This window comes from Centroberyx affinis, unplaced genomic scaffold (genome assembly GCF_046629955.1).
Source record: "Centroberyx affinis isolate AG114_WGS23_722 - 3 ecotype Tasmania unplaced genomic scaffold, CSIRO-AGI_Caff_v1 ptg000111l_1, whole genome shotgun sequence".
Classification (NCBI taxonomy): Eukaryota; Metazoa; Chordata; class Actinopteri; order Beryciformes; family Berycidae; genus Centroberyx; species Centroberyx affinis.
Window position 1 is genome coordinate 377242 of NW_027278813.1, and position 22116 is coordinate 399357.

The following is a 22116-nucleotide window of genomic DNA, read 5'->3' on the forward strand; positions in this document are numbered from 1 at the left end:
TTTGATCCAGTGTAGCTGAATCTTAAATCAGTACGTGCAGCATCATAATAGTGACTACAAGCAATACTATCTCTACACTGAGGCAACAGCATGTTCATTAACTTGGACTATGTAGTCTAGATTTGTGGCTTTAGTCAATATTGTCAGAAAGTACTCACAAAGAAGACATTCAACAAGCGTGAATTCGCAATAGCTGTGACCACGTACGTGCATGCATACACGCGTGGGGAACTTTTTGTGGACCGACCGACCAACCGACAGAGCGAGCTATAGAGCTGCTGGTCGCAGCTAAAAATTTATCAGTATATATTCTTGTAACACTGGCTTGTATAATTACAAACACTGTTAGTAACACAATATTGATATTTGTGACTTGAAAAACATATAATTAGATGTTGGTAATGCTGCTGTAATAACCAAGGTAAGATGGAGAAAAGTAATTTGAGGGCAGTTCACTACAATGTGATGACAGATAAGACAAATTGTTATATATAGTGTAAAGTAATACACATTTATTTCAAAATAAAAATGTTCCAATGGGCGAAACATTCTAAGCCATATTAAGCATTACTAGATAGTCTCAGATACAAATAAGACCAATCATCTATGGACTGAAACACAAATTTTAATAGCTCCAGTCCACAGAGGGCAGCTGTAATTTGTCAGTACGAGGTAAGATTCAGCAAGGGGAAGAAATCTACTGTAGGTGTCACTGTAACAAATTGAACATGCTTACTTCCAGTATATGAACCAAGCTCCTGGTTTGATAAAAGGCTTATCATCAGAAAGGATCACAAACAACAAAAAGTGATCTTAAACAAAAAACATGCCACTGGAGCATATAAAACTGCCTCGCTTGATGTGCTGAAAGTGAGGTAAAAAAAGATGCGGATGCTTGTCTCATACCTTACAACCTTCTTTGACTTAATTTGAGTACCCAAATAAATAAGTAAATTGTATACACTATGAACACTACATCTGAATACATAGCAATTTACTAGTGAAAAGGCCAGAACATCATAAATAAGTTAATTTCTCCTTGCTGTTAAACAAACACTGGGAGCATTTTCCAGAGAAGTGTCAGGTTGTTCCTGAAGAGCAGGAGTTTCTGTAACAGAAGAAAGTGCAGTAAGTATCTGAGGCTCAGTGTCTTACAGAGAATATAAACATCATCATGATGATTACACGACACAACTATTTCATTTGTGAAGCATTTTGTGAAGCATTTGTGAAAAAGATTTTACCAAGTCATTGCTGTCTGATCAATGTATGAACCATCTCACATTGAAAATGCTCAACATTAAGTTCAAAATAAATCTCCTTACCAGAGGGGTATTCCACAAAGGAGGCTAAAAGTGGGAATTACTATGAAAATACTGACTAGTTAGCCTAACAAATCAATCTTGAATTAATTGGTTCCACAAAGCCAACGTAATCAGGGTAATTCAAGGCTGTTTTGAACAATCAAGATAATTGTGTACTATATATATATGAATACTTTTAATTTACACATTCATGTCCGAATGTTTAACCTATGCATGTGCAAGCATTTCATATGTATGTATATGAGTATACAGGAGTATACATGTATGTGTGTTTCAGATATGAATGTACACAGAGTATGCATGTACTATATGTATACATGTGTGTGTTTCATATATATATATATATATAAGCATAGTATGAAATATAGCCTACACAGCCCCTCACAGATTTCACTAAAAAGGCTAGAAGGTATTAATCAATACAAGAATGCAGAAGTAGCCAAACACTGACATCCCTTGTAGGAATCATAGGTAGAAATGCATCTTTTGAGCAGACATTAACGTTGCACAAATCAATAATATAACTAGAGTTAGCAAACAGTTTCCCTATAATATCAAGTAGGCTAACACTAAGCATGTCTATTAACAAAGTTGCACAGCCTGTGTTAGCCTAGTAGCTATAGGCTACACCTTCGTAGTAGCTACTACACCACGACCGAAATCGCATTTACCAAACGTCTAAACACTGATAAATCGATTAAAAGTTAGCAAATGTAACGTTACCTGTTAGCTGACAGTAACTCAAATGCTGGCAGCTGTCGGGACCTTGGTCGGGACTGTCGGGAAGTGAACTGCTCCTCTTCTCTCTCTGTCAGGTCCTTAGTGCTGATAGTATATTTCGACTACTTTCTCGAAATGTTACGACTTTATTCTCATAATATTTCGACTTTTATTCTCGTAATATTTCGACTTTTTTTCTCTAAATATTATGACTTTATTCTCGAAATTACGACTTTATTCTTGTAACATTATGACTTTATTCTCGAAATTACAACTTTATTCTCGTAATATTTTGACTTAATTCTCGAAATCTTAGATTTAATTTGTTTTTACAGTGGCCCTAAAACGCTGTCGTAGTTTTTTGGTAACTACCATAATTTAATGCCAGTTTACGTTGGCATAAGCAGGACTGTATAACATCAAAAGCAGATTGCAAAAAATTAAAAGCCTGTAAAACAGAAGACGAACAACAATAAAATAGTGCCATCGGCATATAAATGGTACATAGCATTTGATATATTGTGACACAGGTTGTAGACATAGATGGTAAACAGAATTGAGCCTAGTAATGAGCCTTGGGGAACACCGTTGGAAACTTTCAAAACAGGTGAGGTGGACCCATCAAACTGCACACTGCATTCTTCCAGAGAGGTAGTTAGCAAACCATCCCATAGCTTGACTAGATAAACCAATGGAAGAGAAGGCTGTTTAGCAAGATACAGCCAATCCTTCATTATAATATTGGCTTACTTCCATCAAGATAATTATTCTCTTTGACCCTATGCACAAGAAATTCTGAATGCTTCATAATAAGAGCGTTAAGCTCTATCTTGATCTGATAAATCAACAAAAGAGCAACGCCGAATTTTTTGCTTCAGTAATGTCATTTACCACCTTTAAAGCAGCAGTGACGGTGCTGTGTTGTTTCCTGAAACCTGACTGATATTGAGATAAAATACAAATTGAGTATAAACATTCTTTCAGTTGTTCACTCACTAGTTTTTCAAGAACTAGTGAACGGCCTATAATTATTCAAATTAGAAGGATCCCCCCCTTTTAATAGAGGGAGAACATAAGATGACTTCCAAATTTTAGGAACGTCATTATTAGTGAGTGTGAGATTAAAAAGAACGCACAAGGATTCTGCAATAAAGTCAGCAGCGATGTAACAACGCATTATGTAATAACACGCCAAAATGTAATACATTTTCACTTCATTATGTAATAACACCTGCATTTTGTAATAATCTGCCGAATTTTGTAATACACAGCCTGAACGCAATATGTAATAAATTTCCCCGCATTTTGTAAAAAATTATTACATATTGCGGTATGTGTGTGTGTGTGTGTCTCCTGACATTTGTGTGTACCAGTACCTAGATGTTTGTGTCAGTATAACACTCAGTGTCGTGCAGTTCCTATGTCTCTATGAACCCTCAAGTACAGTTTCTATTAAACTAAGGAATACAGTGACACTTAATGCAGTTCTGACCGATGAAAGATACTACTAATCTACTGAACTAATAGTATCTTTTTAGAATGAATTTTGAGTCAGTATGATTCATGCTAGAATGCATAAAATAAACGTTGTTATAATGTTATGACAATTTTTATGAATGAAGACATCCATTTTGGTTGGTTATTACATAATGCACCATATTATTACATTTTCTCCCGTATTTTGTAATAACCACTGCAATATGTAATAATTTATTACAAAATGCGGGGAAATTTATTACAAATTGCGTTCAGGCTGTGTATTACAAAATGCGTCAGATTATTACAAAATGCTGGTGTTATTACATAATGAAGTGAAAATTTATTACATTTTGTCGAGTTATTACATAATGCGGTGTTATTACATAATGCGTTGTTACAGGGCTTTATGGACCTCAGCCACAGAAAAGGGGGTAAAGTAAAGTAGCTGTTCAAAATTCTCACATGGAACACAGGATGAAGAGTTCAGCTGGACATTGGAGGCAGTTAAATCAAGTGACAAGGAATGTGTGCCAGAAGAAACAAAATGCTCATTAAAACAGTTGATAGCAGACTTGTCAGTCACAGTGAGAGAGTCTTTAACAATTTGAGGAGGCAGCAGACTATTACTTGAGGTACGGGAAGAAGACCAGCATTAGTATCAGTATTAGATGTATTTAAAGAGTTAAGTTCACATATGTCAAACTCAAGGCCCGCTGGCCAGATCAGGCCCGTGGCACAATGCTATCCGGCCCGGGGGATGATTTTGATTTTCTATTAATATTGGCCCGTTTCTGTAATTCGAACAACATGCTACACTCCCCCAACAATCCCCAACATGCACTGCAGCATGTTGCACTACAGGTTAGACGCCCCCTCCTCCTACTGACAAGTTGTTGTTTTTTTTTAATCAATCAGTTACTGGACAGATTCAGTAGCAGCCAATCTTGAACTGGTCATCTTCGCTTCTAATGGGATAGCTAGCTAGCTAGCTTACAGTCGCCAAAATGGCAAAAAGAAAAGTGGACAATGAAAACCGTGGTTTTCAAGACAGGTGGGAGGTCGAAAACCTGCCTGCCTCATTTGTGGAGCTGATGTGGCCATAATGAAAGAGTACAATATTAGGAGACATTATAAGACAAAACACCATGACAAATATGCAGAGTTGGACAGAGAACAGAGGCTACAAAAGGCAGCGGAGTTGAAGGGGAGTCTCATGACACAGCAGGCTGTGTATACCAAGGCCAAATCACGGAGTGATGCTGCGGTAAAGGCCAGCTTCATCGTCGCAGAAGACATTGCTAAATTGGGCCGGCCATTTGTTGAAGGTGATTTTTTGAAGCAGTGCATGCTTAAAGTTTGCAACGTTGTATGCCCTGAAAAAACACAGGCATTTGTCAACATAAGCCTTAGCAGAAAAGTGGACGATCGAGTTGACAAACTAGCCACCGGTCCAAAAGAGCAACTTATTGAAAAAGGAAAAGACTTTGTAGCTTATTCACTTGCTGTTGATGAGAGTACTGATAGTACAAATACTGCACAGTTGTCAATTTTCATTTGTGGCTTGGATTCAAAATTTTCTGTTACGGAAGAGCTACTGGGTGTTAAAGCAATGCACGGCACGACCATGGGAAAAGACATTTTTGAAGAGGTGGAAAAATGTGTCAATGATGTGAAGTTGCCCTGGGACAAACTCACGGGACTGACGACTGACGGGGCGCCTGCTATGTGCTAGCCTGGTAAGACCATCCTGATCACGTGACCTCACATTCTGTTTCGCTCCACGGATCAGTCTGGACTTCTAGCTGCCCACATAGATTTCAGTGGGCGGGAGTACTTGCCGCCTGTTCAGTAATCTGTTTGCAGCTGAAGTGGACAGCGCACCAATGAACATACAAATGGAGTTGAACGAACTCCAGTGTAACAGCACACTCAGGGCCAAGTACAATTCTGTCGGGGTAAGCGAGTTCCCCCGTTTTATCCCAGAAACGATGCCCGAAATCCACCTGCATGCTGCCCATATGCTGTGTATGTTTGGTAGCATGTACCTGTGTGAGCAGCTATTTTCTATCATGAAGATAAATAAAACATTACACAGAACACGTCTCACTGACAGACACCTGCACTCCATACTGAGATGAACACTGATGAACTTGCAGCCAATATAGGTTACAAATAGGTGAGTCCAGTAGACCTGCAAACCAACCGAGGCATGTAAAGAGATTGAAAAAAATGTATTATTTTTATTCTATGATTTTTTCTTTAATATTAAGCTTCAAGTGCAGCAATCCTATATGTGGTTATTGTTTGAGTTTTGAAATGGCCACGCATATTTTGATGCACTTATTCATATGGTCAAGTGTTAAATAGATATGTCTCTTTTCTGGGCCGTAAATTTGTCATGGCCCATTCATAGATGGAAACCATGAATAAAGACTTCTATATTGCAACATAGTAAAAAACGTGGAGGACAGAATTTGCCTAATTTTGAGTTTATATTATTATTATATTTCATTTATGCTTCGCCCTTTGCAAAAATGGTTTGAAGAGGAATGTCATCCACCCTGGCTCAAGATAGAGCATAACACATAGAGCTTACTCACCCCTTTGGCTTCTCAACTTATACTGTATAAGTCGAATGTACCTCTACTCTGCATCCACTTTTCTTCAGTGATTTCAAGAGCAGCAGGGTGAGTCATGGGCAGTGCTTAATTTGTAAATGATGAGGTCCCGGAACACCAAGTGATTGGTGTTCCTGCGAGTCGGTGTGGAGGAAAAAGGTTCCGGAACATATCAAGACAACAAGCGCATTGGAGGCACGGAGTGCAGCCATATAGCTTACTGTAGACCTAACAGCCTAAACATTACTAAATAACCGACTATATGACCTTAGAGCTCCGACTACTGCTGACCTATAACAATATTTGATTATTGCATAGGCTACATAATGCTCATTTTTACAAACCTGCCCTTCAAGTAGTAGACTAAAGATACACTGTGCACAACATAAAAATGCCCACATAGGCTACTATGAGACATCCTAATCATACATAAAGGAGAGTAGTTACGCATCAATATTCAATACAAATACTTTCATAGGATATCGATTTTGAATGTAGGAAACAATGTCAGCGAATAATGCAATAAAACATGTCGTGGTGCAGCTAGAAGTCGGCCTAAATGCGACACTCAGCTGGACTGCGCTGGTTTTGAAATGCCCACATTAATGTGGCTTACAGCCCTTCATGTCAACCAGTTCTCATGTTATTACCAATTATTTCTGGACACGCAACATAACATGCGCAATTGCCTGCATATTTAACTGTGGGACTTACAGATCCACACTCCAAAACAAAACATTTACAAACAAAAAAAAAATCATGCTTACCGTGTCTAATTTTCCAAAATAGTCCACACAGCCGACATATGGACAGCAAATTAAACTTTTAGCCATGACGCTGTCTTAAGTTTACCATAAATGAGACAGGTTTTTGGAAAGGAGGGGAAAGGAAAGAAGAGTCAATTATTGCCTGTGGCAACCCCCCCCCAGCATGACCAACTCAGTGGTGAGTCTCTCCAGTGTCACCACGCTAACACACCATCACTATAAGTCCTCATCACAGGTTCTGTGTCCGAGAAGTAAGCACAGACCCAGATAAAGACCCAGACATGTCCAACAGATAGAATCTGATGCTTCGTACAGGTGATGCTGTCCTCTGCGTCTTCAAGCGCTGAAGAAATATGGATGCAGAGTAGAGGTATGCTCACCTTATATAGGGCGAGAAGCCATAGGGTTGTGTAGGCTTATCCTGATTGGCTCCGCAGCACTGAGGCAACTAGATGAGTGGTTAAGCCAATAGAGCCCCGTCAGAGGGCAAAGCCTGTGTGAAATAGAACTTGTCTTACTTTTTAACCTTCATTTTATGCCCAAGACACTCAATACATGGGCTGCTACAGCTAAATGTATCAATATTCATGTTTGAAATGAAACACTTTATTTCATACTTTATTGCCAAATTATCTACATTGAACGAATAATACCCCCTTTCCCTTACATTGATTTCTATAGAATAGAGGAAGGGTACTTTCAGACTCAACTCTCTTCTTTTGTGTGTGTATACATGACAGACATGCATACACACATACCTCTCCAGGCCTCAGACTGGCTGTAATGACCACTGTGTGTGATTGGCATGCTGTTATTTATTTATGCTTGCACTGCATACAGTACATGTGCACATATGTGTTTCTGTATGTGCATTAGGTTTAGACTGATATATCAGGGACTGATATTTGGCTTTTATTAATATTATATCAAATATCGGTCAGTCGGTGTCATCCACCTCTGATATGATGAAGGTTGTTCCCTGACCACGCCTATATAGAAAAGGTCAGGTACAGGACAGGACAGTTTGAGTATCACATATTCTAAATAATGTTTTAGAAGCTTTTCCACTCTCAAGTTTTTATGGCATAAAAATATAAAGATATTGAATATTGGCACAAAATTTCAGCTATTGTCAGCTTCAATACAAACATATCTATCACTACTGGCCTTAAGAAACCCATATTGGTCAAACCCTAATGTGCATACATGTCTTTGTGTGTTTTGTCTCAGATTCAATTTGTTGTATTTCAGGTACTATATGGGCCGGAATGCAGTGGTGTTGGTAGCAGACCCTGACATTCTCAAACAAGTGTTGGTCAAGGAGTTCAGCAGCTTCCCTAACAGATTACAAAAAGTACACACACACACACACACACACACACACACACACACACACACACGGCGATGAGGGGCAGCCGGCACTGTGGCAGCAGGGTGACCCTTACCCTGCTGCCCAGAGTGACAAGATGAATTTGAGCTGAGGTTAACTTAATAACAATAATAATAATAATAATAATAACTATATCAGATAATAATGATAATAATTACACTTTATTTATATATGTATATATGTACTGTATCACATTATTATTATTAAAACCAGACTGAATCCATATTGAAGCCAATCCTATCCAGTGAAAGCGAGCAGCTGCTAAGGCTGTCAGGTAGCAATGTTTTGTATTCCTCCAGAGTTCTTCTCCTGTTGTATTTCTGCCTCAGAGGCCCAGGGTCTCTGAGGATTTAGCGACGATCAAACCCACTGGACTGGACAGGAATAACACAACAGGACAGGCTCTCTGACTCCTCCATCTACTGTCGAGATGATTTGACCGGCTGGGTGGCGGGGCGGTGGAATGAAATAATGATCCAGGGAGCTGTTGATGGAGGGTGGAGGTGACAGAAGGGACGGCAGTGGTGTGGTTGGTGGGTGGGTGGGGGAACTGACAGTATGGCCATTTTTCTGTTGCTCAGACTTCTGGATCCCCAGTGTAATGTGCACACTATAGAGGCTGTTTATGCATGTGAACCACATCATGAGTCTTAGATGTGTGTCTGTGGCAATTGGCAAACACATGCGTGCTTACCCATGATTCTGACACAAGCATGAGCTTTGTAAATGAATGTAATGATAACAGATGTTTTGTCCCTGTCCTCTAATTTCCACCTATGTAGCCGGCATTTGGCTTGCCCACCAAGCCTATGAGGGACTCTCTGCTGACGCTGAGGGACGAACAGTGGAAGAAAATCCGTGGCATGTTTACCCCATCCTTCAGTGCTGCTAAGATGAAAGAGGTGAGAGTGACCTCTGCTTCCTTTCTGTCCTCTGTCACCTCCTTCCTCTCTTTCTCTCATCCCTTACCTCAGCCAACAGCTCTCCAGGGCATGCTCCCCCGGGAGGATTTTTTTTTTCCAAAAACAGCTCTGGAATGCTCATTATTAGTAACTTTTAATTAGGATATCTGACAGATAAATTAAAATCGAAGAAAGAATTCACTCCCATAAATCAAAAGTTTATCATACAAAACAAGATGCCACATCAAACAGTTGCTTTTTACAACAACCAATATCATTTTTCTTTTTAAAAATCATATCACTTTTTAAACCTTTAGGATGTTTTATGACTCAGGTGTTAAACAAATGAGAGATCTGATGTGACAAGAGCTGTTTATCAGTAGGCTTTCAGCCAAGCTATCTAGTTTGGCCAATTTCTAATTAATAATAACTATAATAATAATAATAATATGAATAGTACAGATTTCTGCTTTGGAATTACAGTGTTTTATGTAGTTGTGTATTCCTTCCAACTAAGTGCACTGATATTATGTGGTTTCTAGTCATTTATTTATTGTGGTGCACTGGTCCTTTGTCCAAGCCCTGTTACAACACCGGCTTTAGCTTGAAAAAACTGTTAATTATAAAGTACAATACAAAAAGCTAGCCAGGAGAATAATGAGCCATGCAAATCAACGTTTTAGACAAGATGCAACCCATCTACTGTAATATGGTGAAGAATAAAGTTAGCTACCTCACTATCTGTAGCCAACTGAGTACCCAACATATTCATAGTCATGCTGGTAAATGCCAGTGTAGATAGCTGGATCTTTATTTTCACCTCTGGGATCGCATTGGTTTCAGGCCCTGTTGAATAGCTACCAAACTAACGTTGGAGTCAGTTTAGCTGCAAAACAACCACCTTGCTATTTTAAAAATAAACAAAATATGGTGTTATAATGATAAGAGGGAAAGATTATATACTTAGAAGCATGCAGGAGACGGAGGCAAATATTGACAATTTTTACATAGGCCTAATTGTGACAGAGCCATCCCGTGCTTTTTGGGGGCCCTAAGTAGTGTTGCACATAGTGGCAACAAAGTTTTAACCATTTGTTGTTGACACAGTCATGATATAAGAAGATTATAACTTTTTACATACATTGTATTCCTCCTTGGCACAATATCATCTCTTTCATTTGTGAGCCAAAGAAACTAAAACATTGACAAACGTGTGTCCTCCTCCACAAGTCCCAATAGCCTAACCTTTAGAGCATGTTGCTTGACAGATATTTATCTGTGCACACCGAAGCTGTGGCAAGCTAACCAGTGTTTCCCTTAAATATATATATATTGTACTGTGGTAGGCCGCCACGGTAAAACATGACCCACCATGCTAAAATATTTTCTATTGTGTTTTCTATAGCATTTCTATAGTAATTCAGTAGTGGTGCTGCTACTGAAATCTTTTTTTAGGGGTCCAAGCACATAGTGCTGGAACCCTATTGTTTTTACTGGAATTCTTTCTTTCTTTCTTTCTTTCTTTCTTTCTCTCCCCTAAAAGAGTCTGCAGCTCAGAAACTGTAAGTCCTACAGCAACCATATTTGGCAGGTGGGCTCCTATGGCCCCTGTGAGGGACCGAGCAGGTAGGACACAAGAGGCAAAAATAAGGTGCAAAAAAATAAGGGTTTTTATTAACCCAAAAGTATTTACAATAGGATGGGTAACAAGAACCAGGTTTAAAAAGTGCAGATAAATAGATAAACTGTTCTAAGCCTCACTGTAACTGAGGTCAAATTAACAGAACAGAACTTAACAAAAAGCAACATAACCAGTGCACAACTAAACCAAAATGGCTGCCTGAGGATGGAGAGTGGGTCCTATATATACCATGCTGGCCAGTCCATAGTACATCACAGTTCCGAAATATAGGCTATACAACTTATACATATTATTGTTTAACTTACATTAATTATTTTCTAGTAACATACAAATTTCATACATTTTAGTATTGAAGACACAGATGAACTCTTTAGGTAGTATCAATTAAACCCCCCCTTTCATCTCCCGGGAGATGGTTCATTCCACCACCCCCAACCCAGTATTTGGTACTGGCCGAAACGAGCTGCTCACTCTTTGGCAGTTGGACGAGGTGGGGGACGACTCCTGGTGAGATGATGCACATAGAGACAGAGGATGAGAGGAGAGAGAGATGAGGTGAATGTCAAACATGGTCAACTTAAAATAACTGAACAAATAGCAATAGTGACTATACAATTTAACTAAGAAGCGCGCACTCAACTTAGACAAACTTGTAACGTCAAATCGCTAATAAAGGTTTGAGTATGCTAGATGAAACAAATGCTATATGTCGTTATTATGGGGTCCATGTGTAAATGCATTGTGTATGTTTAAAAAGTGTGTAATGGCCATAATAAAACAAGGTGCAGGGTGTGACACTAAGATTCAATGTGCGGCTGATGGCGCGGCCGTCACAGCCCCCCCACTACTCAGGCAAGGCAGCCCACGCATATTGGCGAGATGGTAGCGCTATAACAAGCAACTTTACGTTTTGGCCAATAACTTCTGGACCGTGTGTCCTAGACTGAAAATTGTGTCCATAGATTCTTTGGAAGGTGCCGAGTCCAACCCAAATATCACTATCAATGTCCACCATATTGTATTGTCTGCCATTTTGAATTCTTTAAGAAACACTTTTTTCGCAACTCCTCCTAGGCCGTTCATCTGATTCACACAAAACTTGGTGTGGAGAATCTTGGGACCGTCCTCTTTCAAAGTTGCATAAAGGTTATTGATAGGCGAAACGGTTTGGCTTTTATTGACCAATAAACTTTTAACGAAACACGCCCTAACACTAAATTGGTCATAATTAATTAACCATTCATCTAATCAAGCCACAATTTGAAACACATGTTGAGCAGTGTTGCTTGAACATGGTCTCAAAAGCATTTTGAGCTCTACCACTAGTGGACGCTACAAACACAAAAAGTTTATATCTCATAATTGACTGCATAGATTTTAATGAAATTTTGTGCTAGGATCATGTCGAAGTTGAGCCAATAAATTTGGTCGTGATTGATGAAAGTGGACGTGGCTTATTGCATAATAACCAAATCTTCACAGATATTACAGTCAAAAATTCATAAAATTTATAAAATTTCAGCTGTATGTCCTAGAGAGCTGACATTTTCAGGATATATCGGCTGGAGTGAGATAAATATTTTGTACACTGGTACCTACCCCCGATTCTGAAGTCGCCCCCCTCTGTTTATAGCAAAAACTGACTGATATCACAGTGTTATCCTCCTAAAGCGTATGTTACAGGAAAAAAACAACATTATTTTTTAAATCATCATACCTTAATTAGTAAACAGCCCAAAAATTGTGATGATATCTTGAAAACTGAGCGTACGGTAGATGGAAATGTGCAGCTGACATTGCAGTGACTGAAATTGACAATGTGATATGTTCAAGATAGTTTGATCAATCTCCATCAAACTAAAGGCAAATGATGTCTGGACTCTCAAGATGATGTCTGTAAAGCCATGTCTAAATTGATTGATGTGGGGCACTAATACAGTTATAATATTCTTTCTGAGGCTTTCAATATGGGTTGGACTATCACCTATGACCAATCACTTGTCCCTTTTGTTTTGTTTCCTCACTGTGGCACACCAAAGTGGAAGAGTGGGCAGAGTGGTTAAGCTCAGGTCTTTGGACCCCAAGGTTGTGAGTTCAAGTCCCTAATGAATGTGTTTTGAAGTTTCATGAAAAGTAAATCAACACTAAATGACACTCAAACAGGTGTTTGACATCATCTGTCAATGGCAAAATACTTGATTGTCATCACTGATTGGGGTGTGGCTAGAAGTTTCATCCAGAGAGAGCAGTACAGTAGCAGTTTTCTGGCCCATGTGACTGTTTTATTTGTTAATGGAGAGCACTACAATGTTCTACAAAATGATTAGCACTGTCAATCTGTCAATCATAGGCTGCAGTACCTTCTGTAATGTTTTGTCTGTCTTTTGAAATTGTGCTTGGACCCCGCAATTGGCTATATTATATATATAAATCGGCTATATTTTTAAATGAAATGGATTTCTGCCAAGACACTCCTTCATGATCGAAATGACAAATAGCGACCCCCCCGTTCCAGTTTCATTACATTGCATTTACCATGCTTGCATGAGCGCTCCCTGTTAATTAATAAATTAATTAATTAGATCTTATTTGATCCATCATCATCAGGTCTCTTTCCCCCTTGGTAATGACCTCAGTAATGGTGTTGACTTTAATGGGATTTTAATTGATATGGCTGCTTTAGTCTTATGGTGTGTTTGTGTCCTGCACCCCTCAGCTATGCCTCAGACAGGGGCTGGAGGTGAGGAGACGAGCTGATCCTTACTGCTCAAACACACATTCTGTCATGTCTCCTTTTTCCAACATGGGGTTTTTCTAAACCGAAAATAAATCACCTACCGTATAATTCACCGGTGATCTCAGTTGCCTCATTCTATCATATTATGGGAGGAAAGACCATTCTCTCTTGAGAGAATGGAGACATATTTCATTTCATATATCACATTTTCTCCATTGAAACATTGTTGTCTTTGAAAAAAGAAAAAGTGTAATCCATTCCCAGGAAAGCCCAGCAATCATGGCAAGTGTCTCTGTCTTTCTGTCTGTGTATAGATGGTTCCTCTCATCAATACAGCCATTGATAGCCTGATGAACAACTTGAATGCATATGCAGAGTCAGGAGAGGCCTTTGACATCCACAGGTAATTGCAAACACATATATAAATATGTGTTCCTCATACAATGTTTTTCTTTGATTCAATCTAATATCAGATTACCTTAGAGTCTGCACCCTTTTCCACATGGTCGAATTTGGTATGTAATTTTAATTGCACTATATAAATTCCTCTATAGGTTTCATGTTTGCATGTATATTTTACCAAACCCACGTCCATGCTTCTGTGTTTTCAGTTCTGCAATGTTTGTTTTTTCACCATGAACAAAGTTCATTAAATGGTTATACAGCATCAAAAATATATGTTGCACTCTTGCAGCTACAGCAGTATATGTTATATTGACTCACTGGGTCTCTTCTGCATGTATGGTTGTCACATAGATGAAGGCAAGGTGTCTTATGGCTATGTAGGCATTATACTGTGTTCTCGACTACCTAGGCTTCCTATATTGATTAGCTATATATGTGTGTGTGTGTGTGTGTGTGTGGTTTACAGATGTTTTAATTGCTTCACCATGGATGTTACTGCCAGTGTGGCATTTGGGACCCAGTTGGACTCTCAGAAGAATCCCAATCACCCATTCGTCCACCATGCCAAGATGTTCATGTCCTTTAATTTCACAAAGCCTATCATGCTCCTATTCAGTCAGTTCTATCTATTTGTATTTATATGAGCCCTTTTTTTACAGGCTGTAATCAATACAAATATTATAGATGATACACAGATGATCTACGTACTGTACAGTATTTTGTCTTTATACTCTGTTCCAAACTGTATGGCCACATTCAAGTGGAGCATTCCCAAGTAATTCCTTGAATGATAAATTAAAAAAGGAAGCACAAAGTAAAAAGTGAAATACTTTTCTTCTAAAAGTAACAAAAATGTACATTTGATGATTGTAAATAAGTGATTCCATTGCACGCAGAATCTACTGTGTCATACAGTTCAGACATGAGGACTGTCTTGGCATTTTGGGTTTAGGTGAGGCACTAACAGAAAGTTGGTTTGTGTCTCTAGTTGCTTTTCCTTCCATCTTGGCTCCTCTGCTGGCTTTCCTCCCCAAGAAAAGACAACCAAACAATTTCTTCATCAGCAGCATTAAGAAGATTATCAAACAGAGAGATGAGCAGCCTCCTGAACAGGTGCTACTGACATTACTGGCATTACAACAATCAGTCATGCCATCACTATTGTTTTCAGATACTGTATAGTAAAACTGATTTGGCATTTTGTACTGTAACACAAAACCTTCAAATGGCTGTTCATTCTATTCAATCCAACACCTGAAAAATGAATAAAACCCAAATTTTCCAAACAATTTCAGGGATAGAGTATGGAAAGAGATTAGTGACAGCAGAGATTGTATTTGAATTGCTGAATTTGTCACGCTCATACCATTCGAATTTGAATGAATTTCCCCTTGCCAAACTTTATTTTTTAAATAAATTAATTAAAAAAATAAACTTGTAAGGAACAGACTAGCCCTGATACAGGACCCTTTGGTCATATTGCTTGTTGTCTCCAAAGGGGTCCTATCCTGCCCCATTAAGAATTCTCCCTAAAAAAGTTGGAGAGGTCTGTAACAAAAAAAACAAGTCCAATTTTCACTTTCACTTACAGATATATGTAATTCTTCACTTGTCCATTTTCACACCACTGATGCGCGCATAAATAAACTTTAAAATGTAGTTAAAAACAAATATACCCAAAAACTCACCTGTAACAGAATCAACAATGGGTGATAGACACCTCGACTTCTTCACTGGCGAGCGTATTGCTTCCGAGCAATATGCTCGCTGCTGCCACAGATGATCGAAAAGTAAGACTACAACAACTTTGGGTGGTGGATGCCCTCAATCGATCAATCAAATAGCTAAATCATTAGAACGATCAGACGATTTAAAATAGTCGCCTCACGTGTTTATGACCATATTTCATCAGTCGAAATGAGTGATTTAAGAAGCACAGTACCAGCGAAGAAGACAGAGGCCCAATTCAGAGTTTAACAGAATTTTCCGGTTCCGGTTCCTCCATGAGAACTTGAAGTAGGCCTATATCCCTCTAGACCCCATAGCGGCCAGAAGCGACCATTCTATATTTCACTATATCGCCCAAGAGCGCCTGTCATTTTTAATTCCTTTAAAATGTATCAAAAATGGAAAATCAAGTTATGAGTCTGAATTGACAAAAAGGAAAAGTGAATTTTGAATTACAGTTTCAATAATAATCACATTGAATTTCAATACATTTCAAATTGTGCCTTTGTATTCATTTTTGCATTCGACAGATCAATATGAGCATGAGAAATTCGAATGTATGCAATTTAAATACAGTAACTGTGGAAGTCGACGGTTGAATTCACTAAAAAGTGGTTCTTCCCTTCTGTCTGTAGGTGATTTATTTTCTGATATATTTTTTTGTGTGTTGAGTAGAGGCGTCGAGACTTCCTCCAGCTGATGTTGGACGCACGGAGCAGCCAGGAGTGTGTCTCTGTGGAACACTTTGACATGGTGAACCATGCTGATGAGCTAGATCACACACACCAACAGGCACCCAAGCCAGCCTCAGAGAAGGACAATGGCAATAATCACCCATGGGTGTCACCCACCAAACGTCCACAGAAGACGATGCTGACGGAGGATGAGATTGTGGGCCAGGCTTTTGTCTTCTTCCTGGCGGGCTATGACACCAGCAGCAACACGTTGGGCTTCACCTGCTACCTCATGGCCATCCACCCTGAATGTCAGCGCAAAGTGCAGGAAGAGGTGGACCAGTTCATCGCCAGACATGTGAGTGTGTGGCACTGTGGTTTGGTCTGACCTACAGTACATCTCCAGTTAGGATGTAGGATGGCAGATCTGGGCAAAACAGTAGCTGAATATATTTTTCTACTAGAAAATATGAGCCATACTCATATTTAAAGCTACAATAAGCAAAATGTTCTGATCACTAGAGGGTGACAGAAATTGCAACACATTTGTAAATAGAACACAGCAAACCCACTGCTCTATGGTGGCCTACTAAGTACAAACCTAGAAAAGTACAGTGCATAAAGGCTAATAGCTAAGCTAAACGTATGGAGAAGTGTCGCTGGTTACCAGTCTCGCTTTGACAGATCTTTCTCCCGAAGAAGGTTACACATCCCACAATGACAAGTGGAGAGGCAGGTAGCAAGTTTACTAGTTTACCGTTACCGTTAAACTTTAGCCATTACAAGAGTTTTTTCCAGGATTTTTTAGGGGGAGAGGGCTGCTTTTAAACAGTGAGGGAGGTGCCAAGCTAGTTTAAAAAAAAAAAAAAGCTACTGAATGGACCGGTATTAACTTCGTTCCGGAGCGGAATTTGATAAAAAAGCTTTAGGAAATAGATGAAAACAGCAACACAGCTGGCCCGCCTGTGTGAATATTGATTTATATCATTATAAGTTGAGGCTGAGTCAAACTGCAGACAAAAACAAAGCTGCATAGATCAAGTGAAGAGGTGTCACTCTGGCCCTAAATTAAATATTTTCTAACTACGTGTTCTGCAATATTAAAATCATTCCACTGACGTTTTGGCCCGCAAAGGCAGATTGTAAAGAATATAATGGCTTACATTCTGATGTAGGCCTTGTGGGCAAAACGACAATGATATTGGAATGATATTAACTGTGTAGAAAAAATAAATACAATTATATTGAAGTGGTGAAAAATTATATATTTTATGGGTCTTGCACATGGGTGTGGCAAAACGGCTCGATAGCGCCCCCTACAAAATTTCAATGGAGTATCCCTCGCCATACGTTTGTCCTAGACTTACGAAACTTGGTAGGCACGTGTATCATGTCCAGACTTAAAAAAAAGTCTGGCGGTACCATGCGCCTAAAACCAACAGGAAGTTGGCCATTTTGAATTGATTGTGACATTTTGGGGCGTTTTTGGCCATTTGCAGGGGTCGTACTTTAACGAACTCCTCCTAGGCGGTTGATCGGATCCACGTCAAACTTGGTCAGCGTGTATAAATGACCTGGACGAAGAACAGTTATCAAAAGCTTGAGTTTTCGTCACACGGCGTGGGCATGGCGAGGCGGTGAATTTCCTTGTTTCGCCACGAAACAGGAAGTGGGTTGTAACACCACTGTACATGGTCAAATCTGGCCCAAACTTCACACGTTTGATGAGAGTCCCGCCCTGAACACATCTACAGGCCGATATTCGGTTATAGTCATAGCGCCACCTACTGGCGACAGGAAATACCATGTTTTAAACTTTGCGGTGCTTCTCGTAGCGGGTTGACCAGATCCACCTCAAATGTGGTCAGAAAAGCCGTAGGACCTTGATGACGCTTAGTGGTGAAGATCGGGAGCTTTTGTCGAACGGCGTTGCCATGGCAGCACGGCGAATTTTGATGTTTCGCCATGAAACAGGAAGCTGCGTTAACTTGAGTTTACATTGTCCGATCTGCACCGGATTTCACATGCTGGTCCAGAGTCCAGGCCTGAGGACATATACAGGCCAGTTAGGAGTCATAGGCATTGCGCCACCTACTGGTGACACGAAACAGGAAGTGGGTTGTAAAGTGACTGTGCATGGTCAAATCTGGCCCAAACTTCACACGTTTGACTAGAGTCCAGGCCTGAGGACATCTACATGCTGATATTCGGTTATAGTCATAGCACCACCTACTGGCAACAGGAAATGACATGTTTTATACTGTGGTGTACTACTCCAAGCGGGTTGACCAGATCCACCTCAAATGTGGTCAGAAAAGCCGTAGGACCATGATGACGCTTAGTTGCGAAGATCGGGAGCTTTCGTCGAACGACGTTGCCCTGGCGGCGCGGCGAATTTCAACGTTTCGCCATGAAACAGGAAGCTGGGTTAACTTGAGTTTACATCGTCCGATCTGCACCAGATTTCACATGCTGGACAAGAGTCCAGGCCTGAGGACATATACAGGCCAATTAGGAATAATAGTCATTGTGCCACCTACTGGCGACACGAAACAGGAAGTGGGTTGTAACGCGACTGTACATGGTCAAATCTGGCCCAAACTTCACACGTTTGACTAGAGTCCAGGCCTGAGGACATCTACATGCTGATATTCGGTTATAGTCATAGCGCCACCTACTGGCAACAGGAAGTTGTGTGAACTTGAGTGTCCATTGTCCAATCTGCACCAGATTTCACATGCTGGACAAGAGTCCAGGCCTGAGGACATCTACAGGCCAATTGGGAGTCATAGGCATTGCGCCACCTACTGGCAACATGAAGTAAGCCTTGTGTGACAATCACCACTTGATTTACATGGAATTTTCATGGTGTGGGCCACGTCGACCAGTCGGTGTCCGTTAACTACGCCGCGGCTGCGACACACCCCGACTGCAGCACACCCCGACTTGCACACAGAGGCGAGGGCCCGCTCATCACTGCTTGCAGTTTTAATTTATATTGTTTTCTATTCTTTTGTAGGAATCACCAGATTACACCACTGTCCAAGAGCTTAAGTATTTAGACATGGTTATATCTGAAGTGTTGCGCCTCTACCCAACTGCATTCAGGTACAGTAAGCAAATGCATGTAATCCTGTGGCATACCTAGACATTGGTGAAATCCCAGCACTGTCTTATAGTTAATGTGGAGTAGGGCAGTTTCTTCTCTTCCACATTGATTTTCAGTTATCTTTATACTGACCAATACAATGCATATAATCATCACTTGTCAGAAGGAATACAGGGAAATGATGTGTTGAGGTGTATAGAACATGCAGGATCCTTCTTTTCAGTGTTATTTTGCCCCACACAGGTTTGGCCGTCACATTGACCATGACTGTGTGGTGAATGGCTTGTTTCTACCTAAAGGAGCATTGCTGCAAGTCCCAACATGTTTCCTACACCACGACCCAGAGCACTGGCCAGAGCCTGAGAGGTTCATCCCTGAGAGGTAGGAGGCTGTCCTTACAGTACATAAGCAAAACTACAGTGTCTGTACCTGTATTTCAATTTTATCCAAATCTAGCAGATTGCCAAACTGTACTTGCTGACACATTCTAAGCCTTTCATCTATTCACTTAAACTGTAACTAGCTAAAGCATATTCTGTCTCCCTGTGTTATGGTCTCTAGTGAAAGAGAGAGAGAAACTTTCAATTGTCCTCTCAATTACAGTATTAACACTACATGTAGTACATGGTATTTTGTTATCATGTATATTGTGCATGGTAGCAAAATCCTTGTATTGCACCAAAGCTAAATGCAATACAATATGTGTACATTATTTAGTACCACTTTAACTGCTATCTAGAAACATAGCATACAGTCTCATTTCCATGGTCAGAAAGGGTGATAGACAGTTTACTTGTTTACTGTCTCTGTTGTAACAGACGGTCAATGTAAATAGCACAGCCTGTCAGTGTAAATAGTTCAGCCTATCATACGGGGATTTGAGCACAGGTTTTTAATGTACTTGAATTTGAACACCAATAAAATGACTACTCATCCTCTGCTGCTTTTAATTCATTCCAAAATAAAACTTCTGGTTGATCCCCAGGTTCACGCCAGAGGCCAAGGCTAATCGGCATCCATTTGTATACCTGCCATTTGGGGCAGGTCCCCGTAACTGTGTGGGAATGAGGCTTGCCCAAATGCAGCTTAAGATGGTGCTGGTGCATGTGCTCCAAAGGTTCAACATTGTGGCCTGCTCTGAGACAAAGGTGGGTTGGCCATGGGACACTTTAAGCACTAATGACAACAATCTCTTTAATGAAAATGTGACTTTTAGAAAGGATTCATAAGACATTATATTACATCGTCGTGGCCCCTCAGGAGGTCCAAAGATGATTTTGGGAGGAGTTGAGAGATTATATACAGTACTTCCATATAAATTAGTGGTAACATACCCTTCCTTGTGAAATTATTTGCAGCCTCTAGGCTTGTTTCAATAATTAATCATGTAAGCAGCATGAAAAGGTAAAGTAAAAATCATCAGAGTTCACCATTCTGCATGTTTACACATGCACTTGATGTGACAAGGTATCAACTCTTAATGTAATAATGTCCCATTAATGTAGTAAACCATTAATGTAGTAACAACTTGCAGTTAATAGTGTAATAATCCTGGGTTGAGTCCTAATTGCAGCAGCATGGGTTGGAATCCGGCCTGTGCCATTTGCTGCATGTCATCCCCTCCCTCTGCCCTGTCTTTCCTGTCTCTCTCTGCTGTGACTGTCCAATAAAACAATTATTATGTTATAGGGTTTTATTACATAACTGAGAAGACATTTTCAGTTTTCAAAAATGAAAGAACTGAACTGAAAAAGTAATAGCCAAAATTCAATATGCAAGTGTCACCCATTCATATATTTGGTTATTAAACACGGTGATACATCTGAAAAAGAGAATACAGTATGTAATGTATAGTAGATGTTCCTTTCACATATGGTGCTCTTTTCCTTGGAACAGGTTCCTCTGGAGGTGGAGTCTTGGAACACTCTTGGACCTAAAAACGGCATATTTGTGAAACTCACCAGAAGAGACATGGGAAAAGATCAAGTGAATTCTCCACCAGATGATTAGAAGCTCACTGTTCCTAATCTTAGATCTTAGAAAAATTCCTATGAAAAAAGAAAAGCAATAATGAAGCAGTGTAATAATGTCAAAATGCCATAAGGTACCTAAAAATTATAGATCTAATGATAATAGTTATATATTCCACTTAAAATGGTGATAGTAATGCCTATATCTTGTGTGTTTTCCTGGGGTGGTGAATTGGAATATTATGGAATCAATATACTATAGGGCTAATACTAATAGTTAATAGCTAATAGTTATATATTCCACTTAACATGGTGACTGTAATGCCTATATCTTGTGTGTTTTGCTGGGGTGGTGAATTGGAATATTATGGGATCAATATACTGTAGGGCTAATACTTTTGAGTTGAATAAATAGAAAAGTTGTAAACAAAACAAAAATTACTGTAACCAAAACGCATTTCTTGTAAGGTAAGATCAAGAGCCAGAAAACAATAAAGTTGAGAGAAAAACAATCAGACCTAAACTTGTAAACAATAAAGATAAGTAGAAATAAGTAGATTTTCTAAATCATTCTCTTTTCTGTTTTTCTCAGTACCAACTTTGTTTCTCTCATTCACAAATCATTTTGCTGCTTCCTAAAGTTCATTTTC

General features: G+C 39.6%; 1 protein-coding gene across 1 annotated transcript in view; it reads left to right on the forward strand.

Moving 5' to 3' along the window:
• LOC139649815 (thromboxane-A synthase-like) overlaps positions 1-21506 on the forward strand; it is a 32691-nt gene extending 11185 nt beyond the window's left edge. The window contains exons 4-13 of the mRNA XM_071526321.1: positions 8161-8263; positions 9082-9201; positions 13895-13983; positions 14452-14600; positions 14974-15098; positions 16389-16745; positions 19407-19495; positions 19740-19877; positions 20482-20644; positions 21393-21506. Of these exons, the coding sequence (XP_071382422.1) occupies positions 8161-8263; positions 9082-9201; positions 13895-13983; positions 14452-14600; positions 14974-15098; positions 16389-16745; positions 19407-19495; positions 19740-19877; positions 20482-20644; positions 21393-21506 (1447 nt within the window). The remainder of the gene's footprint in view (positions 1-8160; positions 8264-9081; positions 9202-13894; positions 13984-14451; positions 14601-14973; positions 15099-16388; positions 16746-19406; positions 19496-19739; positions 19878-20481; positions 20645-21392) is intronic.
• Positions 21507-22116: the final 610 nt, after the last annotated feature.